This window comes from Protopterus annectens, chromosome 8.part0 (assembly GCF_019279795.1).
Source record: "Protopterus annectens isolate FY-2018-M chromosome 8.part0, PAN1.0, whole genome shotgun sequence".
In the NCBI taxonomy this organism is placed as follows: Eukaryota; Metazoa; Chordata; order Ceratodontiformes; family Protopteridae; genus Protopterus; species Protopterus annectens.
The window spans coordinates 1,411,184,695-1,411,201,135 of record NC_056741.1 but is presented as its reverse complement, the minus strand read 5'-3'; the positions used below and the strand labels follow the sequence as shown (position 1 = coordinate 1,411,201,135).

The window sequence follows — 16,441 nt, the reverse complement described above, 5'->3', positions numbered from 1 at the left end:
TTCTACTATCACCTTTCATTATGTACTTTATTTATATATTCGATTCAGCCATATATCTATTCTATAGTCTTCACACATGCTGTTTTGAGGCCCTGCCATTTTTCAACTTCACCTATTTGCTCTTCTTCCTGAGATACTACAGCCCTGGGTAATTCCTGGATCTCGTGCTCACTCTCTCTCTCTCTCCTGTCAGCTTCCAGGTCTTCAGACGAGTCTTTATTTACCTTAGAGCCATTTCTGACCAACACTTACAACTGACTGTGGCAATCAATGTCTTATGCGGTGGGCCAACTGTTTCATTGTGGATGACTGCAATCACTGATTCTATCCTAATGCCCTTTTCTTTAGTAAGAGGAAGTCTACCTCAATAACATGCTGACAAAGTCTTATATGTGATCTTGTGACTAACTCTGTCTTGCTGAACCATATATTGGCCACCACCAAGCCTTTTGCCAGATAGAAGTGTAGAATGCTCTCACCTCCTTTATTCCTGTTGCCCACCTATGTGGACCCAGGAATTCCATTTGCCACAACATGTGCATTCAGGTCCCTCATTACCAACACCAACTCATGCTATACTGCTTTATTTAGTAGGTCTTGCAACTGCTGCCTGAAAGCAGTCTTTTCCTTGCTATCAGAAGCCTGTTATGGGGCACAGGTTGAGATTATGGATAGTGTCCTATCCTTACCTGAAGTCCAATTGTCATGAGTCTGTCGCTAATTCAGATGAAAACCCTCACTGTCTTCTGAAGTATCTCCCTCATTATAAATCCCACACCTTTTCTATACTATCCTTCCCCGAGTAGCAGACACTGGATCCCAAGCCAGTGGCTCTGCAACACAGTCGTTCCATCTTGTCTACTGGAAACACAGGATGTCCAACCACCTCCATACAATAAAGTCACCCACTTGCAATCTACATTCTGTCAATGAATCTGTACTGAGTGTAGCAACCCTTAGTTCATGTTTGTCAGGTTGACTGGTTTTACATTAAACATAATCTGAGGTAACCCAGGCTGGGCACCTGGACACCAGCTGGCCAGTAGGTTATTGAACCAGGGCTGCCAGGCTTTGTGGCAGGCACACACTGGCCAATAGATGCAAATAAACACCTCTCAACATTACAAGGGATCCCTGGCTCAGACTGAAGTAGGCCTGGTCCTCAACCCTTTTATGACTGGCAAATACCCAAAAGCATTTTTGGAGACATAAGTCAAAAGTGACCAAATCACCTGGAGTCAATTTTTGCACCCTTGAATGGGTTAGTCGTTATGTGGCCACCTTACTTAACTCTTTCTTTATAAATGGGATTTGACTCCCTGGACTTCAGTGTACAGAGTACAAGACCCCACATTAGGGGGCCAGTAAGGAAATCAAGGATTCCAGTGCATCATATTAATGGCAGGAGTGTTTGTTTAATGTCGTACTCTTTTCCCCTGGCCCTTCCCCCAAGCATATGCACATTCGGGGAATGGACATGCAATGGGGCTGTGCTGGTGAATTATCCCACCTGTGTGGCTACTCAGCCAATACCCCCACCTATTCCCCCATAGGACCATGCCGCCTACATGTCTCAAGTTTCCACCAGGGCTTGACCATGAGTTACATGCAAGTGTGTCCATGAGTTACATGCAAGTGTGTGCCCCCCCATATGGAACGCCCATCCTTCCCTGCCAGTGTCTTAGCCATTTAAGCAAGGGGTCAAACCTGATTCGGCTTGGACATAGTCAGGGTTTTTTTTCCTTCACAAGTAGGCACCAGCAGGCTGAGATTATGAAAACTGTTCTGTCTTTGCAATGGAGTCTGATTGCTGCAGTGCTCTTCCACTTTCTGTCTTGAATATATTAGATGTCTAAAAATCTTCTCCTTACCTTCAGTGTCATCCACTTCCTGGCTATGTCCTATCAATGTAGCAATCTTTAAGGCTACAGCCTTAAGGCCCATATGCTCCTATCTGGTCATTCAACTGGCCCATTCACTCCCCAGCGGCAAAAGTCAGATGCTAGGAAGCCAGCCCACGTGTTGGTCCTATACAGCAAGTTGCCCCTCCCAAAGCACTTCATGTTTCAGGCAGCTCTCCAAACTTTGCAGCATATACAGGGGATAAAATGTGCCTCCGTATACAGCTAGGCACTGGCATATGCTCACATGCTCATGCACTATGGTTGCAACACCTACTGAGACTAAGTGTCACCCAACTGGCAAATCAGACCTGCCCCCTGCTACCCGGGATGGGTGAGCCAGCAATGGCCTCTCATACTCATCCTCCTTGGCAAATGTCGTCAGAGATCCAAACCGCTAATCAAACTCAGGTAGCCTAGGCTGTGGTCAGGGCTTTATCCTGCACAACCACAACTAATTAGAATGCTTTATGCATACAGCTCCGTAAACCATGACCCCAGTGTTTTGATTTTCACCAGTGCTGATGTCATGGATAAGCAACACAGAGCTGTAGCGGGAACTAACACATGCATGCAATCATGTGCATGAATGAAAGGGCCAGTACTACACAGAAGCATAACAGCTGTGAAAGGTAATGGAGGATACGGTTAAAGCAAGAAAAATCCTGATGGCTGTTGGCATGATGGTCTCCCAACACTGGCTCTCGCTTACATTTAATAACTTGAATGGACTTTTAAAGTCTTAAGAATGCTAAATGTAGCCAGGCAACAGATAAAACAAAGACAAAAATGAACACATACATACACATATTTAAATAAATTAGTTTCAACCATAACCCTTATATCAAATTTCTAGCTCACACAACTACAGTTTCTTCAACTGCTTCTGTAGTGGGCGATGCGCCTACGTTCCCTCATGAATATGAAGGGTGCAACTTTCCACAAAGGAAATATATATCTGCCCTTGTCATCAAGAATGACATCCATCATATGAGAAATGTTCTAGAAGGAAAAAGTATGGCTAAATGTATGTGACTTTTGTGTTGTTGCAATAGTAAGAACACTGAGTCATCATGGCTAGTGTAGCTTTTCTTCTGAGTTATTCACTGGACTTGCATGTTTCTGGGATATCAATTACAGCAGTGGTTGATCATTTCTCAACATTCAAAAAATACTTGGATAGCTTCCTGCAGTATTTTCTGCTTCCTTGATGGAGTATGTACACCATGTTGGTCATTAAAGACCCAAATACAGGAATATATAAACTATGAAACTATCTTAAGAGATTTAGAAAGCAGCCCTTCTACAATACCAGAGTCTAAATACATGTTCATTCTGTGGCAATCATAAGCAAGTCATTAACAACTCGGACATTTTTTTTTCCTCTGCTAGTAAGCACTTAATGAAATGCAGATGCTCTGAAGAAAGAAACTATCTCATTTGACATAATAAGAAGTTATGTACCTACCATAACGTTCCATGTTAGTTGTCTTCTTCTCGCCTTCTTTCTTGCTGGATGGGTTCGGAGCCGATCCTCGGCTCCGACTCGGCCAATACTAAAGCTCGAGAGCTAATTCCACCGGCTCGAGGCTCCCCTATATCTCACAATGCTAGGCGGTAACTACTCAGATCTCGTTTGATAGCTATACCAAGCAATCCTAGTCTCCATAGAATGGAGTAGGGAAACCCACCTCAAAACAATCTGCGTAAAAGAAAGGCAGACCTCAGTAAGGATAGAAGAGGTGGAAGAACGTGTGGGAATGACAACTTTCAGAAGAAAAACACAAAATTAATTCCAGTCGGTCTGTCCAGGCTTGGGGGAAGGAGGGTGGGACGCAAGAAAGAAGGCGAGAAGAAGACAACTAACATGGAACGTTATGGTAGGTACATAACTTCTTAATGTTAAGTTGTCAATCTCGCCTTCATTCTTGCTGGATGGGACTGCGACCCTAGCACCTTATCCCGGGTGGCCTATCGGAACAGACTCTTGAGAACAGTGGAACCAAAATTGGCACGACTTCTGGAAACCATGTCCAATTTCTAATGTGAAATGAATGTATGAGAAGAAGCCCAGGTGGCTGCTGCACAAATTGAATCTATTGGCAGCCTATCCTGAAAAGCTACGGATGTAGCTAATGCCCTAGTTGAATGAGCTCTAGGTCTTGAGGGTAGTTTTTGATGTCTGATCTCATAGATGAATGTAATTGTAGAGGTGAGCCATCTAGAGAGGGATAACTTTAGTAACTGGAAGGCCCAATTTGCCTTCCGCATATGACAGAAACAATTGATCAGATTTCCTGAATTGTTTAGCCCTAAGTAATAACTAAGTTGGCGATGAACATCCAAAAAATGTAGCTTTTGTTCCGACCTGTTTGAATAGTTAGGGAAAAAGACGGGAAGATCAATAATTTGGTTTAGGTTTATTTGAGAAGAAATTTTAGGCAAAAAGGATGGATTAGTATGGAGGGATACCCTATCTTTGTGAAAAACTAAGTAAGGAGGACGACTGCACAGAGCATGGAGTTCGGATACCCTTCTCGCTGAAGTTATAGTTACCAGAAAAAGTGTCTTCCAAGAAAGCAACTTCAGAGAACATGAAGCCGCCGGCTCGAAGGGGGGAAGAATTAAAGATGCCAGAACCAAGTTCAAATCCCATGGAGGCGGGGGATCTTTGATTGGAGGTTTGAGAAGAAATACACCCCTTAAAAAGGCTTTACAGAGTTTGTGAGCCATGATGCTAGACTCTGAAACACCAACATGAAAATTTGATATGGCAGCCAATTGAACTCTAATGGTTGATGCAGAAGATCCTAAATGAGAGTTCTGCTAGAAAGTCTAAAATAGACTGGAAAGGTGCAGTAAAGGGATCTATGTTTTTTGATGTTGCCCAAAAGGAAAAGCGTTTCCATTTGTTACTATAAATCTTCCGGGTGGAAGATTTATGAGAGGCTATCAAGATATCTCGGACCGAGCGAGATATTGAGGGAAGCCTGGCTAAGGTTGGAATCGGAGAAACCACGCTGTGAGGTTTAGAAAAAGCAGAGATTGGTGCAGCTGACCCAATTGGTGGGTTATCAGATCTGGTACTGGGTCCAGATATCAAGGCTGCTCCAAAAGGTAACTATGAAGAAAGGGAAACCATATCTGTCGAGGCCAGTAAGGGGCAATGAGGATCATTGTCACTCTCAAGGCGATGGCTTTCTGAATTAGTTGAGATATCAGTGGAAAGGGGGGAAAGGCATATAGAAGTCCCCGGGGCCAATCGTGGACTAGAGCGTCTCTGGTGGGATGGCCTGGTAACGGGAAGAGAGTGAAGAAGTCGTGACACTTGCTGTTTTGGGGAGTAGCAAAAAGATCGCAGCAAGGCTGGCCCCATCTTAGGAATACTTCTTCTAGAACTGATTTCTTTAGCGACCACTCGTGGGGCATGAGAATTGCTCTGCTCAATTTGTCTGCAATAACGTTGGATTTCCCGGGAATGTGCGTTGCTATCAGAAAACACTGAGAAGAGATCGCCCATTGCCAAAGTCTGAGTGCCTCTCGACATAAAGGGTATGATCTGGTTCCGCCTTGTTTGTTGATGTACCACACTACGGACATGTTGTCCGTTTGAATTGCAATAGTCCCAGTGGGAAGAGAGTCGTGAAGGGCTTGCAACGCTAAAAGCACTGCTCTCATCTCTAAGACGTTTATGTGCAAGTGGCACTCGAAAGGTTGCCACGTGCCTTGGACTGTCCTGCCCTGATAATACCCCCCCCCCACCCGATCAGGGAGGCGTCTGTTGTCAACGTGGCGACTGGGAGAAGGGTCTTCCTCGGAGAAGTTGAGGTGATGTGATCCACCAAGACAGTTGATTCTTGCATGCTTGAGTTATCAATCTGGTATGGGACATCAGGAGCTGTTGAAAGGACCATTGAGTAAACAGCATCCATTGGAGGATCCTCATGTGAAAGCGAGCTAAGGGGAGAAGGGGAATAGCTGCTGCCATGAGTCCTAGTACCTTCAAAACCAGTCTGGATTTGACTTTGTTGCATTGTAAGAGAAGGGAAACTTGCTTTCGAATGTCTGACACCCTCTGCTCTGTGAGTCTGGCTGAAAGATTGAGTGTGTCTAAGGTGGCGCCTATAAAGACAATAGATTGACAAGGCGACAAAGCAGATTTTTCGAAATTTATCGAAATGCCTAGAGCTTGGCAAGATTGGATGGTGAAGTCCCTGGATAGAAGAAGCTGATGTCTGGTGGTGGCGGTAAGGAGCCAATCGTCCAAATATGGAAACACCTGGAATCCTTGACGTCTCAAGTGAGCCGCGACCACTGCCATGCATTTGGTGAACACACGGGGGGCTGTAGTGAGACCAAAGGGCAGGGCCCTGAACTGGTAGTGACTGGCTCCCAGCCTGAAGCGGAGATATCTCCTGGAGTGTCTGTTCATTTTGATGTGGTAGTACGCGTCCTGAAGATCTATCGAGCACATCCAATTGTCCTGACTCAAGAAGGGAAGAATGGACTTTAGCGTGACCATCCGGAATTTTGTTTTCTTGACAAACTTGTTTAAGTAGCTGAGATCCAGTATGGGTCTCCAGTCCCCTGTTTTCTTTGGTACCAAAAAGAATTTGGAGTAGATTCCGGATCCTTGCTGGTCTGCCGGGACTGATTGGATAGCTCTTTTTGATAGCAGCTTTGAAATTTCTAATGCTGCTTGTTCCCTTAGACTGGGTGGAACATCTGGAAGGGATCTTTTTGGTTGGGTTGGGATGTGAATAAAGGGAATTTTGTAACCCTCGGATATGATCGACTGTACCCATTTGTCTTGAGTAAGGGAAAGCCAGGCTTTTGGGTACAGTGATAACCTTCCCCCGACTGCCGCCGAAGGTGGACAGCCGGGCAGCCCCTCAGGGGTGCTGAAAGGGTTTGTCAGAGAACATTTCTCTGCTACCCTGGTTTTGTGGACCTCCTCTGCCTCTAGGGTGGCGTCTATTATTATTCCCCCCCCTCTGCCTCTAGAGGGGAATCGACCTTGTGTGTCAGATGAGACTCCCTGGGATTGTTTGCGGAACCACATCTTTCCTCCCCTTTGACCTTTGGGATAGGGTCTAGAAGGGGTAGAAAAACGGACTCCTACAGCAGAGAGAGTCTTACCTTCTACCTCGCACCTGGTCAATGTATCCTTCACCTGTGGACCAAACAAGGATGATCCATCAAAGGGAGAATTGGTGAAGGACGCCTTGAAAGGGTCCACAAAGTTGCATAGCCGCATCCAGGCGTGACGTCGTAAGGCAACACCTGTGCCTGCGGCTCTACTCGCCCCATCTGCTGCATATAAGAGCAGCCTCATGGAGGAGTTAACGATGGAATTTAGGGTTGCCAACTGGGAGTTCATTGTGTCTTTGAACCCCTCAGCTGTAGGATCCTTTATCAGTTCACCCATATCCTTGAGTAAATCTCTCTGGAGACGAGTGAAGTGGCATAAGTAGTTCAGCGACCGCATTGAAAAGGTCGCTGATGAGAACATCCGCTTGCCGTACCTGTCCATGGTCCTAGATTCCTTATTAGGAGGATGGACAGGAACCGAAGGATCAGCTAACTCCTTCTTTGTGGCCGCAGCCACCACCATGGCATCAACAGGGACACCTTTGGATAAAAAATTTTTGTCTCTGGGGGCAGTAATAAATTTGGATGGTCTCCTCGGGGTGGGTTCCACTGAGTCAGGAGCCATCCAAGCCTTCCTTGCCACCACTTCCACAAGGGGGTCAAAGGGAGGGGACACCCTGGAGGTAGGTGGGCGAGAGCCAAACGCCTCAAGATACACTGACTCATCCTCCGAAGGGTTAAGGGCTGGCCAGTTCCCCCTCTGTTTCAGTATCTCAAGGATGTCAGCAAAGGAGACATCCTCAGAGGGGGATCGAGGGGAACCTTCGGATTCCTCTGAGTGTCAGAGGTGATAGACTCAGGGGAGTCAATGTGCTTCCTCTTGCACTGCCTCTTCCTTGGGGGATCTCCTGCAGGGTCAGGAGAGGCCTCGGAAGAGGAGGAAATTCCCAATGGGGAAACTTGAGGAGTTGGCTCTCTGCGGTCTGAGACAAGGGGGTGAGTAGAAATCACCGCAGGCACTGTAGATGGAAGGGCTGAAGGAGCTGACTATGGGGTAGAACCTGGTTCTAGCACACTCTGCATGACCTCGAAGGCACCCCTGTCAGGCAAGGCCCGAGGCCCCCGCTCCGAAGAGACAAGGACCTCCCCCGGCACCGACAAGGACGGCTCCGAAGCGGAGCCGAACTCACCCACGCCGAAGCCCCGAGAGGGAGAGCGGGGTCGGACAAGGGTCCGATGCCACTCGCCCCCTCGGAGCCGATGAGGGAAGCTCGGCGCCGAGATCCCTCCACAGAGGAGATCGGAGCAGACGATGGAGCCGAAATGGAAGGTATTGGATCAGACGCACCGACAGTCATGGCTCCGACAAGCCTTGGCTCCGAACTCAAAGGAGTCGGAGGAGGAATGTATTGGGGAACGGGAATAGCCACTGACTGGTGAGTCAGGCTATGCAGCATTTGGGCCAGTGCCTCGGACTTGAGAAGTCTACTCACTACCCTTTGCAAGTCATGGTCGGATAATCTGGAAGACCGTGAGGAATGAGTTTTGTGAAAGAAGAGGGGATCCTGGCGCCGAATGCACGGATCCAATAGAGGGGGATCTGGACCTCTTTCTCGATTGTAGCTCCGATAAAGGTATCAGAGCCGACAAAGTTTTATCAGCCTCGGCTCCAGCCAGAGCCAAGGTAACAGTAAGAGGCTTAGAAACATCGGCTCCAGCCGGAGCCAATGTCGAAGCAGACTTAGTCTTCTCAGCAGTCGACTCTGGAGCAGGAGCCGACTGTTTGGAAGTTCTTGAAGGCTTCCCCGACACAGACTGAGTCGGGGGGCCTTCAGGCTTTAATAAGCCCCGCAAGATAAGCTTATTCTTGTGTTCCTGCAGGACTCTAGGGCTAAACCCATGACAAAAAGCACAAGAGTCCTGCAGGTGCAAAGGCCCCAGGCAATACACACAAGAAGTGTGACCGTCTGTCAGAGACATTTTCTGACAGCACGAGTCACACTTTTTGAAGCCTGAGACCTTGTCTTTTGACATAGTAAGAGAGAGAGCCTAACACACACAAACACACTACAGACACTCTCTTTAGAAAACTATTAAAATAAATTATTAAGGCTAAGCCACAAACACACACACACAAGCCCTTACAAAAAAAACTAATTTAGTAAAGGACTAGGGGGAGGGAAGGGGCCGAAGGCCTAAAAAAAGGGAAAAAAGGAAAAAGGGGGCTCGACAAACAGCGTTCGATATATCTAAATTTTAAAATTAAACTGAAACATTATGTATCAAAATTAAAAAGGGGGTTTTAAGAGGTACCTAAAGGTAAAAATGTAACTAACCTGCCTGAGCCGGTAGAAAACGCACCTCGTCAGCTATAGCGGCAAACGAGATCTGGGTAGTTACCGCCTAGCATTGTGGGATATAGGGGAGCCTCGAGCCGGTGGAATTAGCTCTCGAGCTTTAGTATTGGCAGAGTCGGAGCCGAGGATCGGCTCCGAACCCATCCAGCAAGAATGAAGGCGAGATTGACAACTTAACATAGCTAGTTTTCAGAACCTTTCACTCATTTTGCTAAAAGTGATTACTCATGTCCAGCTTATCTAGCCCTTTACTCAACATGGGAGCAACTTACTGGGTAAAAGAGGGAACCTTGTTTTTTTGTTTCTGAAGTCTTAAATACAAAGCTTCTAGCAATATGGCTGAGAAGAGTGAACAGATCTACAGTGATCCATTACTATTATCCTCTTATCACAGTACTAGTCTCATTTCCAGAATGTTTAAAGTTCTGAAGCAAACTGTCCCATCTTAGCTCCCCTGCCTTTAAAACAGATATAGCTTCCTTAACTCTTGGCAACAGAGCTTCCAGTGAGCTAGTACATTAGTCACCTTGCGCCTCACAAATCACAACTTTCCTTTTTTTTTATTCACCACAAACAACTTTAACATCAAAACATATAACGCGGTAGTTAAATTAATTACTAAACTCAAATTACACTATATTTGTAGATGCTTATCACAGTCTGAATATTCTATAGTATGACAGCACAAAAATACATGGCATGGAATGAATGACAACACAAATCAAGTAATCCAAGATGAAAAGAGCCTCCCATTTTGTTTTTAACTTAATGCAAGGAGATAAGGCATTTTCTAACAAATCAATATTTCTCACCTCTTTTAGCAAAACGAACAGATCAACAATAGTAGAGGAATGCTGTTTCCATTTTAAGTAATGCACTTTTTATTAACAGCAATACTAAGTAAACAGCAGCACAAAGAACCACAACAACTTGCAATATCACAAAAATACAGATGAGGAGAAAGAATAATAGAGTCCATAATGTAGTTTTGATCTTGGCCTGTAATTCTTTCAAAAAATGTAAAGTTTATAACACCTATAAAATAGTAGAGTCTTGTCTCCAAGATCTGAACTACAACACCCCCAACAGAACAAAGACATATCTAGAAACCATATAACTAACCATGTGGGGACACAGAAAATTTAATACAAACTCTGCCACCCAAAAAAAAAAAATAATAATAATCTATTTTCTAGATTTTGTCACATATCTGGGATTGCTGTTTTTCTTACATTCAAAAGCGCCTTCTGCATTACCCTGCCCAGTATGTCTAATCTTTTCTGTACTGATCCAATAATGTTTGCCCGTGATAAAGAACAAGAAAAATAAGCTCAACACTTAATAGCCACCTCAAAGAAATTAAGAGCAGTTTTACCTCCATAAGACTGCCTTAACATGAATTATAAATGTGTGGGCAGAGATATTAAACAAATATATATGTGTGTGTGTGGTTTTGCCCCAAATCCTAAAGACATATTGTAGATGAATCTGCTGTCCTCTAAAATGCCTGCAGATGTGTGTGTCTGTGTACGTCCCAAGAAAGACGTCTTTCATGGAGTTAGTTTTCTTATGCTTTACTTCCATTGACCAGTTCCTCCACAATCATGAATTTCATAAAGCGAGTATTCTGACAAAAAATGAAGGGAAAGCAACCACTTGCATATGTAAATATGTGTATATGCTTACACAGCACACATGAATAAATTATTAAAAATGTACATTCTAGGTCACAAGTTTTCAAGAGAAAAATTAAAACACAAGGTGGTAAATTCAATTACTAGATAAGTAACAATGTGAAGTGAAAGTGATGGAGAAAGTTAATTGTATGCATGAACCATGCACTGTTGGACTCAACACAACTTAAGATTAAACCACTTCTATAGCTACAAGGAACCGCTTCCAGACAACTCCCCAAGAAGAAACTGACTGGAATTGGCACACTGCTATGAAAACTGTTATACAAACAGAATACTAAGAAGACATTACATTTTTTAATGTAGGAAAAAGTTGTAAATCAGAAAAACACCCACTGAATAAACATGACCATTAAAGAGCTGCACATACTACCTGCAATTTCTTTCTAACTGGTCATGTGTTTCACAGTGTCAGAATAAACCAAGGACAGGTCTACCTGAGAAAACATCTAAAATATTTACATGAAACTGTGTGCAGCTGTTTCACCAGCAGTTAGCAGTTTAACTGAAGCAGGTTAAAAATGTGAAATAATTAAGAGGCCGAGATAGGGGCATACAGAGAAAGAGTACTGACTGCAGTCTAGTCAACCTAAGTTTGAATAGTGTCAATGACACATGGCAATGGCACAGTATGATTGGCATGCCCACCCTGGGAGTCAGGTGGAGAGGAGGATACTTATAGCTACAGTCTCTGCAGGGCTGGGAGTGGAATTGTAGTGGGCATTCTGAGTCTATGGGCTTTAAGTTCTCCAAACTACAACCTGTGGCAGCCCTCATTAGCAAATGCATTGAAACATGAAACTCATGGGGGGGGGGCAAAGCAAGCTCCCATGTGGCTGGTTCTCCAAGCTAGGGATGGGGTTAGGGGCTTAGAATGCTGCAAAGAGCACATAATTTCTAACTGCTTTCTAAATGGCAGTCCCTCTGGCAAGTTTTCCCACTAGCAAGAAAGGGGAAGGCTTGATGGTAGGGGAAAGGCAGAAGGGGAACAAAATAGCTAGAAAAATTAATTTGTGAAATTAAAGCTGGAATGAAACTAGAAAACATTGAAAACTCTTCGGTAAACAAACATATGCCTGCTACAATGTGCAACTGTAATGGCTTTTAAAACACTTATTGCTATTCTCACCTGTAAGAAGGCCTGGAACCTGGAGTCCTTCTTCTGTTTTGATTTGATCAATTCCAGTGCAAATGGTTGGTTACTGCAGAATACTGCTGCTGCTTGCTGTAAAGTTTCTTTTCCTGCTCCCCCAAACTGTATAAATAAATAAATAAATAAATAAATGCTTGAATATGTAGGCTGTGCCAAAATTCCCTCCTGTAAACAAATTTGTCTCTCCAGTCAAAGTTGTGGAATTTCAGCAAATTCCTAAAACAATCCCATGAACAATTTTCTCCATCCACAGAACTTACAAAGCAAGGAAAAAATAAGAACAGAATGCCAAGGCCTTCTCCCACATCACACACACAGCTCAAAGTCACCAATCTGTCTACTGCATACCTTTGGGATGTGGAAGAAACACATGTAACCCAGAGAACTCGACAATAACAGAGAGAGAGAACATGTATACCTCCATACAAGAAGGTACCCAGTCAAAGCTTAACCAAAAAACCTCTTGCTATTAAGTAATGGCACTGCCCATAAACATAACACTAATATACAGAGAGTTTCACTGATCTTTAAGTATCATACACAGCATAATAAAACATACTGTGTGGTAAGAAAACTAACGCCAACTTTAATTACCAGTTTCCCCGTACAAGTATAAAATAGGCATTAGGGATGAATGTATGATGCAGCATGCAATGAACTATAGTCCTAGTCTCAGCCAGCCACAAGCACTAGCAGCCATATGCAGAGTACAAAACCTTTCTCAGACCAGGTTTGCCAATGCATGCATGTTGAAAAAGTAACTGTGTTTCTTAATGGTGACACAGTACACAGACTTTCATGTTGTACTGTGCTGATGACTGGAAAATGTAAGACCCTGCCAGCTGAATAATGCTGCAAAGCAGTGATGCTCTACAGTGCAAATATGAATGCTTTTCTTTGCCCAAGGAAATGTAAAAGCTTTAAAGTTTAACATCTTGAAGGTCTATAGAAACCAGGAAAAAAGAGAGGACTGATTTTTAAATAAGAATAATGCGAACACACATCAGATATCTGGCAGAGTTGAAAAGCTCTGCTAGTAAAACCCTCTTTAAGCTGGGCTGCCTGGACTTCCTTCTTGGTTTGTAAAGCCCTTGCAGTAAAGCCTTTGCAGAAGTTTCATTCTTTCAAACCCTGCGGGCAAAATAACAATCAAATGGTGCTTGAAGTTTTACTATCCTTTTTCCAGGTTTTCAAAGTAATTTTTACTCAGCAAACTGCTCCCTATCTTTCAGATTATGGGTTGTTTTTCCTCCACATTCAATACTACATGGGAGAGGGTATGAAGCAGTCTAAAAGAACAGCACAATGAGAAAGGTGTTACTACTACTACACAAAAACCTGGATAACTCCATTCCTTCTGAAAAGTCAGTTCTACTAATTTTAAAATACATTTTCATGTACCAAATCTTTTAGTTATGTACTCACCATAACTTTAGATGTTTGGGATCCATCTCGCCTACATTCTGTACTGATGGGCTCGGAGCCGATCCTTAGGGGACCCTTCCGCATCATCAAGATCAGTGTCTGATGTGAGAGACTCATCGGGGGAGTCGACGTGCTTCCTCTTGCACGATCTTTTCCTTGGGGGTTCCTCTGAAGAAGCTTCAGAGGAACCTCCTGGAGGGGGGAACCCCCAGTGGGGGTGACCTCAGGCCCCGGGGCTCCGCTGTCTAAGGACAGGGGGACTACCAAAGACCCAGTCTCCGTATGTAGGAAAGGTGCTGGTGAGACCGTGGAGGGAGCCAAAGAAGATTTGGCTAACGCACTCCTCATGGCCGTGAAGGCCGGACCACCAGAATCCTGGGAAGGTCCAACCCCCGTGGCCACAACAGTAGACGGTACCCCCGCAGCCGATGCACCGAGAGGAAGGCTCGGCACCGAAAACATCAGTCCCGAAGCGTCCCCCCCGGGGCTGACAGAGGAGGTCCGTGTACCGAACTCCGACTCGAGAGCCGGGGTTGGAGTAAGTGTCGGGGCGGACCCGAAAACCTCCATCGGCTCCACCAGCACCGGCTCCAACAGTGCCGAGGCTGTTGGAGGAGGAACCAGAACTACAGGGTGGGCCATCGGCTCCAAAGCCGAATGGGCTGGAGCCGAAACTAATTTCTGGAATACAGGAGACTGAAATAGTCTTAGGAGCACCCTGTCAATGTCTGAATCCGACATCTTGGAAGATCGAGAAGAAACCGATCGGGTCCGAACCGACTTCTCCATCGGCTCCGAAGGACTGGGGGACCGGCTCCGAATGGACTCAACCAGTATCGGTGCCAAGGGAGATCCCAAAACAATTTCCCTCGGTGCTGAGGAGGGCTTCGGCGCCGAAGGGGAAGAGTCTGAGCCGGCAACCCTCATCGGCTCCAAAATCAGTGGAGCCGATGAAGGTGACCTGCCTCTCGAAGCCCCAGTCATCGGCTCCGAAACCAGAGGAGTCGAGACTGGGGGCATCGAGGCAGACCGTTCCACCCTCGGCTACGAAGTCCGTGGAGCCGATGGAGAAGCCTGCCTGGATTTCTTAGTAGTCGGTTCCGATGGGCTGGTCGGAGCCGACGCTTTCTTTTTCTTAGTTGGAGAGGAAGAGGAAGATAAGGCCTCCTCGAAGGAGGGTTTAATCAGCCCTTTCAAGATTAATTTATTCTTCCTCTCTTGGAGGACCCTAGAGGAAAAGGCGTGACACACGCTGCAGGACTCCTGTAGGTGCTTAGCGCCTAAACAATATACGCACGAGGAGTGATCATCGGTTATAGACATTTTATAATTGCACCTCGTGCACTTGTTGAATCCTGAGGGTCTATGTTCTTTGGACATAATGCCTCTAAAACACTCACTATAACAGTGGAAAAAAACACTATCTAGTCAGAAAACAAAGATTTTAAACAACAATAAATCCTTTTTTTTTTTTTTTCTTTTTTAAGATAGATCAAAATTAACCAGTACAATACAAATATCACAAACACCAAAAAGGAGGGGCAAGAACCCTCTAACTTAAACAGGTACTTGACCTCCTTAAAAAAAAAAGAGAAAACTTGCTAAGGAATAGGGGAAGGCCCCTCTAACTTAAACGGGAAACCTTTCCCTAATCAAACACACAAATTTACCACAAAATTATACCAAAAAAACACGCCGTACACAACAATAGCTGTTAAAACAGCTTTTGGGTAAGAATAGAGAATTTACTGACAGGAAAACTTTAGAAAAAAACAGCACTTAGCTCAGCCAAGTTTGAGACCACGTCCTAGCTTGTAAGTGGCAAACGAGATCTGGGGGATTAGTGGTGGTGCATCCTGGGAGAGAGAATAGCTCAGCCAATAAGAGGCTTCACTCTATAGCATAACGTGCAGAGTCGGAGCCGAGGATCGGATCCGAGCCCATCAGTACAGAATGTAGGCGAGATAGGATCACATAACATCACTATTTTACAATGTTTATATTTTAACATGCTAGCCTTCCAACCAGTCTGAAATATTGTTTATTTGTACTGAAATATAGTCGTAAGTGTGTACTATTTAACAAGCTACACATCTTTCCATATACATTATTCATACTGCCTGCCAGTCTAAAATAGTATTCATTCTTATAGCATTGTTGTATTACATGCATGTATTGTGTAATGAAGGTGGGGATCAGAACTTTCTTGTGGTATGAAACAGCACAATCAAATAAGACTTCAGTAGTGTTTGTTTAAACACAACTCCAAAGTCTGCAAAAGCCATTGTCCATTTCTCATAAAAGAATCGAACAATTGTTTCAGACCAGAAAGAAATCAGCTGCGGTGTCGGGCCTCATACCACCCCTGGGTGGGTGTTAATTATACACTGTCAGGCATCATTGCTTGATTAAAAGTGCTGTTAGAGTACTATGCTACAGTTTTGCTTGTGTGACAGCATGCTGCGTGTTAAAACTAATAGGTGGTGTTTACCTTTCTGTGAGAAAACAAAAGGCTAGCTTTCTTTACTACAGCAATGTTCATGCATAAGAAGCTTGCAATAACAAGCCTGTTCCTTAAGTACGAAACTGTCTAAAACAATATTTTTTTTATATCGTTATCGTGAGCGTAGTCATAACTGTCTAGCTATTACAAAAAACTGGTGTTTCTTATACCAATGTCTCACACAGAGAACAGTTACACTACTCTTTGTCCAAGGTTCACTTTTGTTTTGTGCCACTCCGTCCAATGAATGGTTACTATTAAACCTTGTGGTCTACATTATCTTTTACATCTAAAATACAGCAGTCCTTTCCCATAAC

At 44.4% G+C, this 16,441-nt stretch overlaps 1 protein-coding gene across 2 annotated transcripts in view; it reads right to left on the bottom strand.

Moving 5' to 3' along the window:
• Nucleotides 1–16,441, bottom strand: part of ARHGEF12 (Rho guanine nucleotide exchange factor 12) — a 3,716,336-nt gene that overhangs the window by 1,355,145 nt on the left and 2,344,750 nt on the right. For both annotated transcript variants that reach the window (XM_044081016.1, XM_044081015.1), the window contains one exon: nucleotides 12,173–12,298. In XM_044081016.1, coding sequence (XP_043936951.1) covers nucleotides 12,173–12,298 — 126 coding nt within the window. The remainder of the gene's footprint in view (nucleotides 1–12,172; nucleotides 12,299–16,441) is intronic.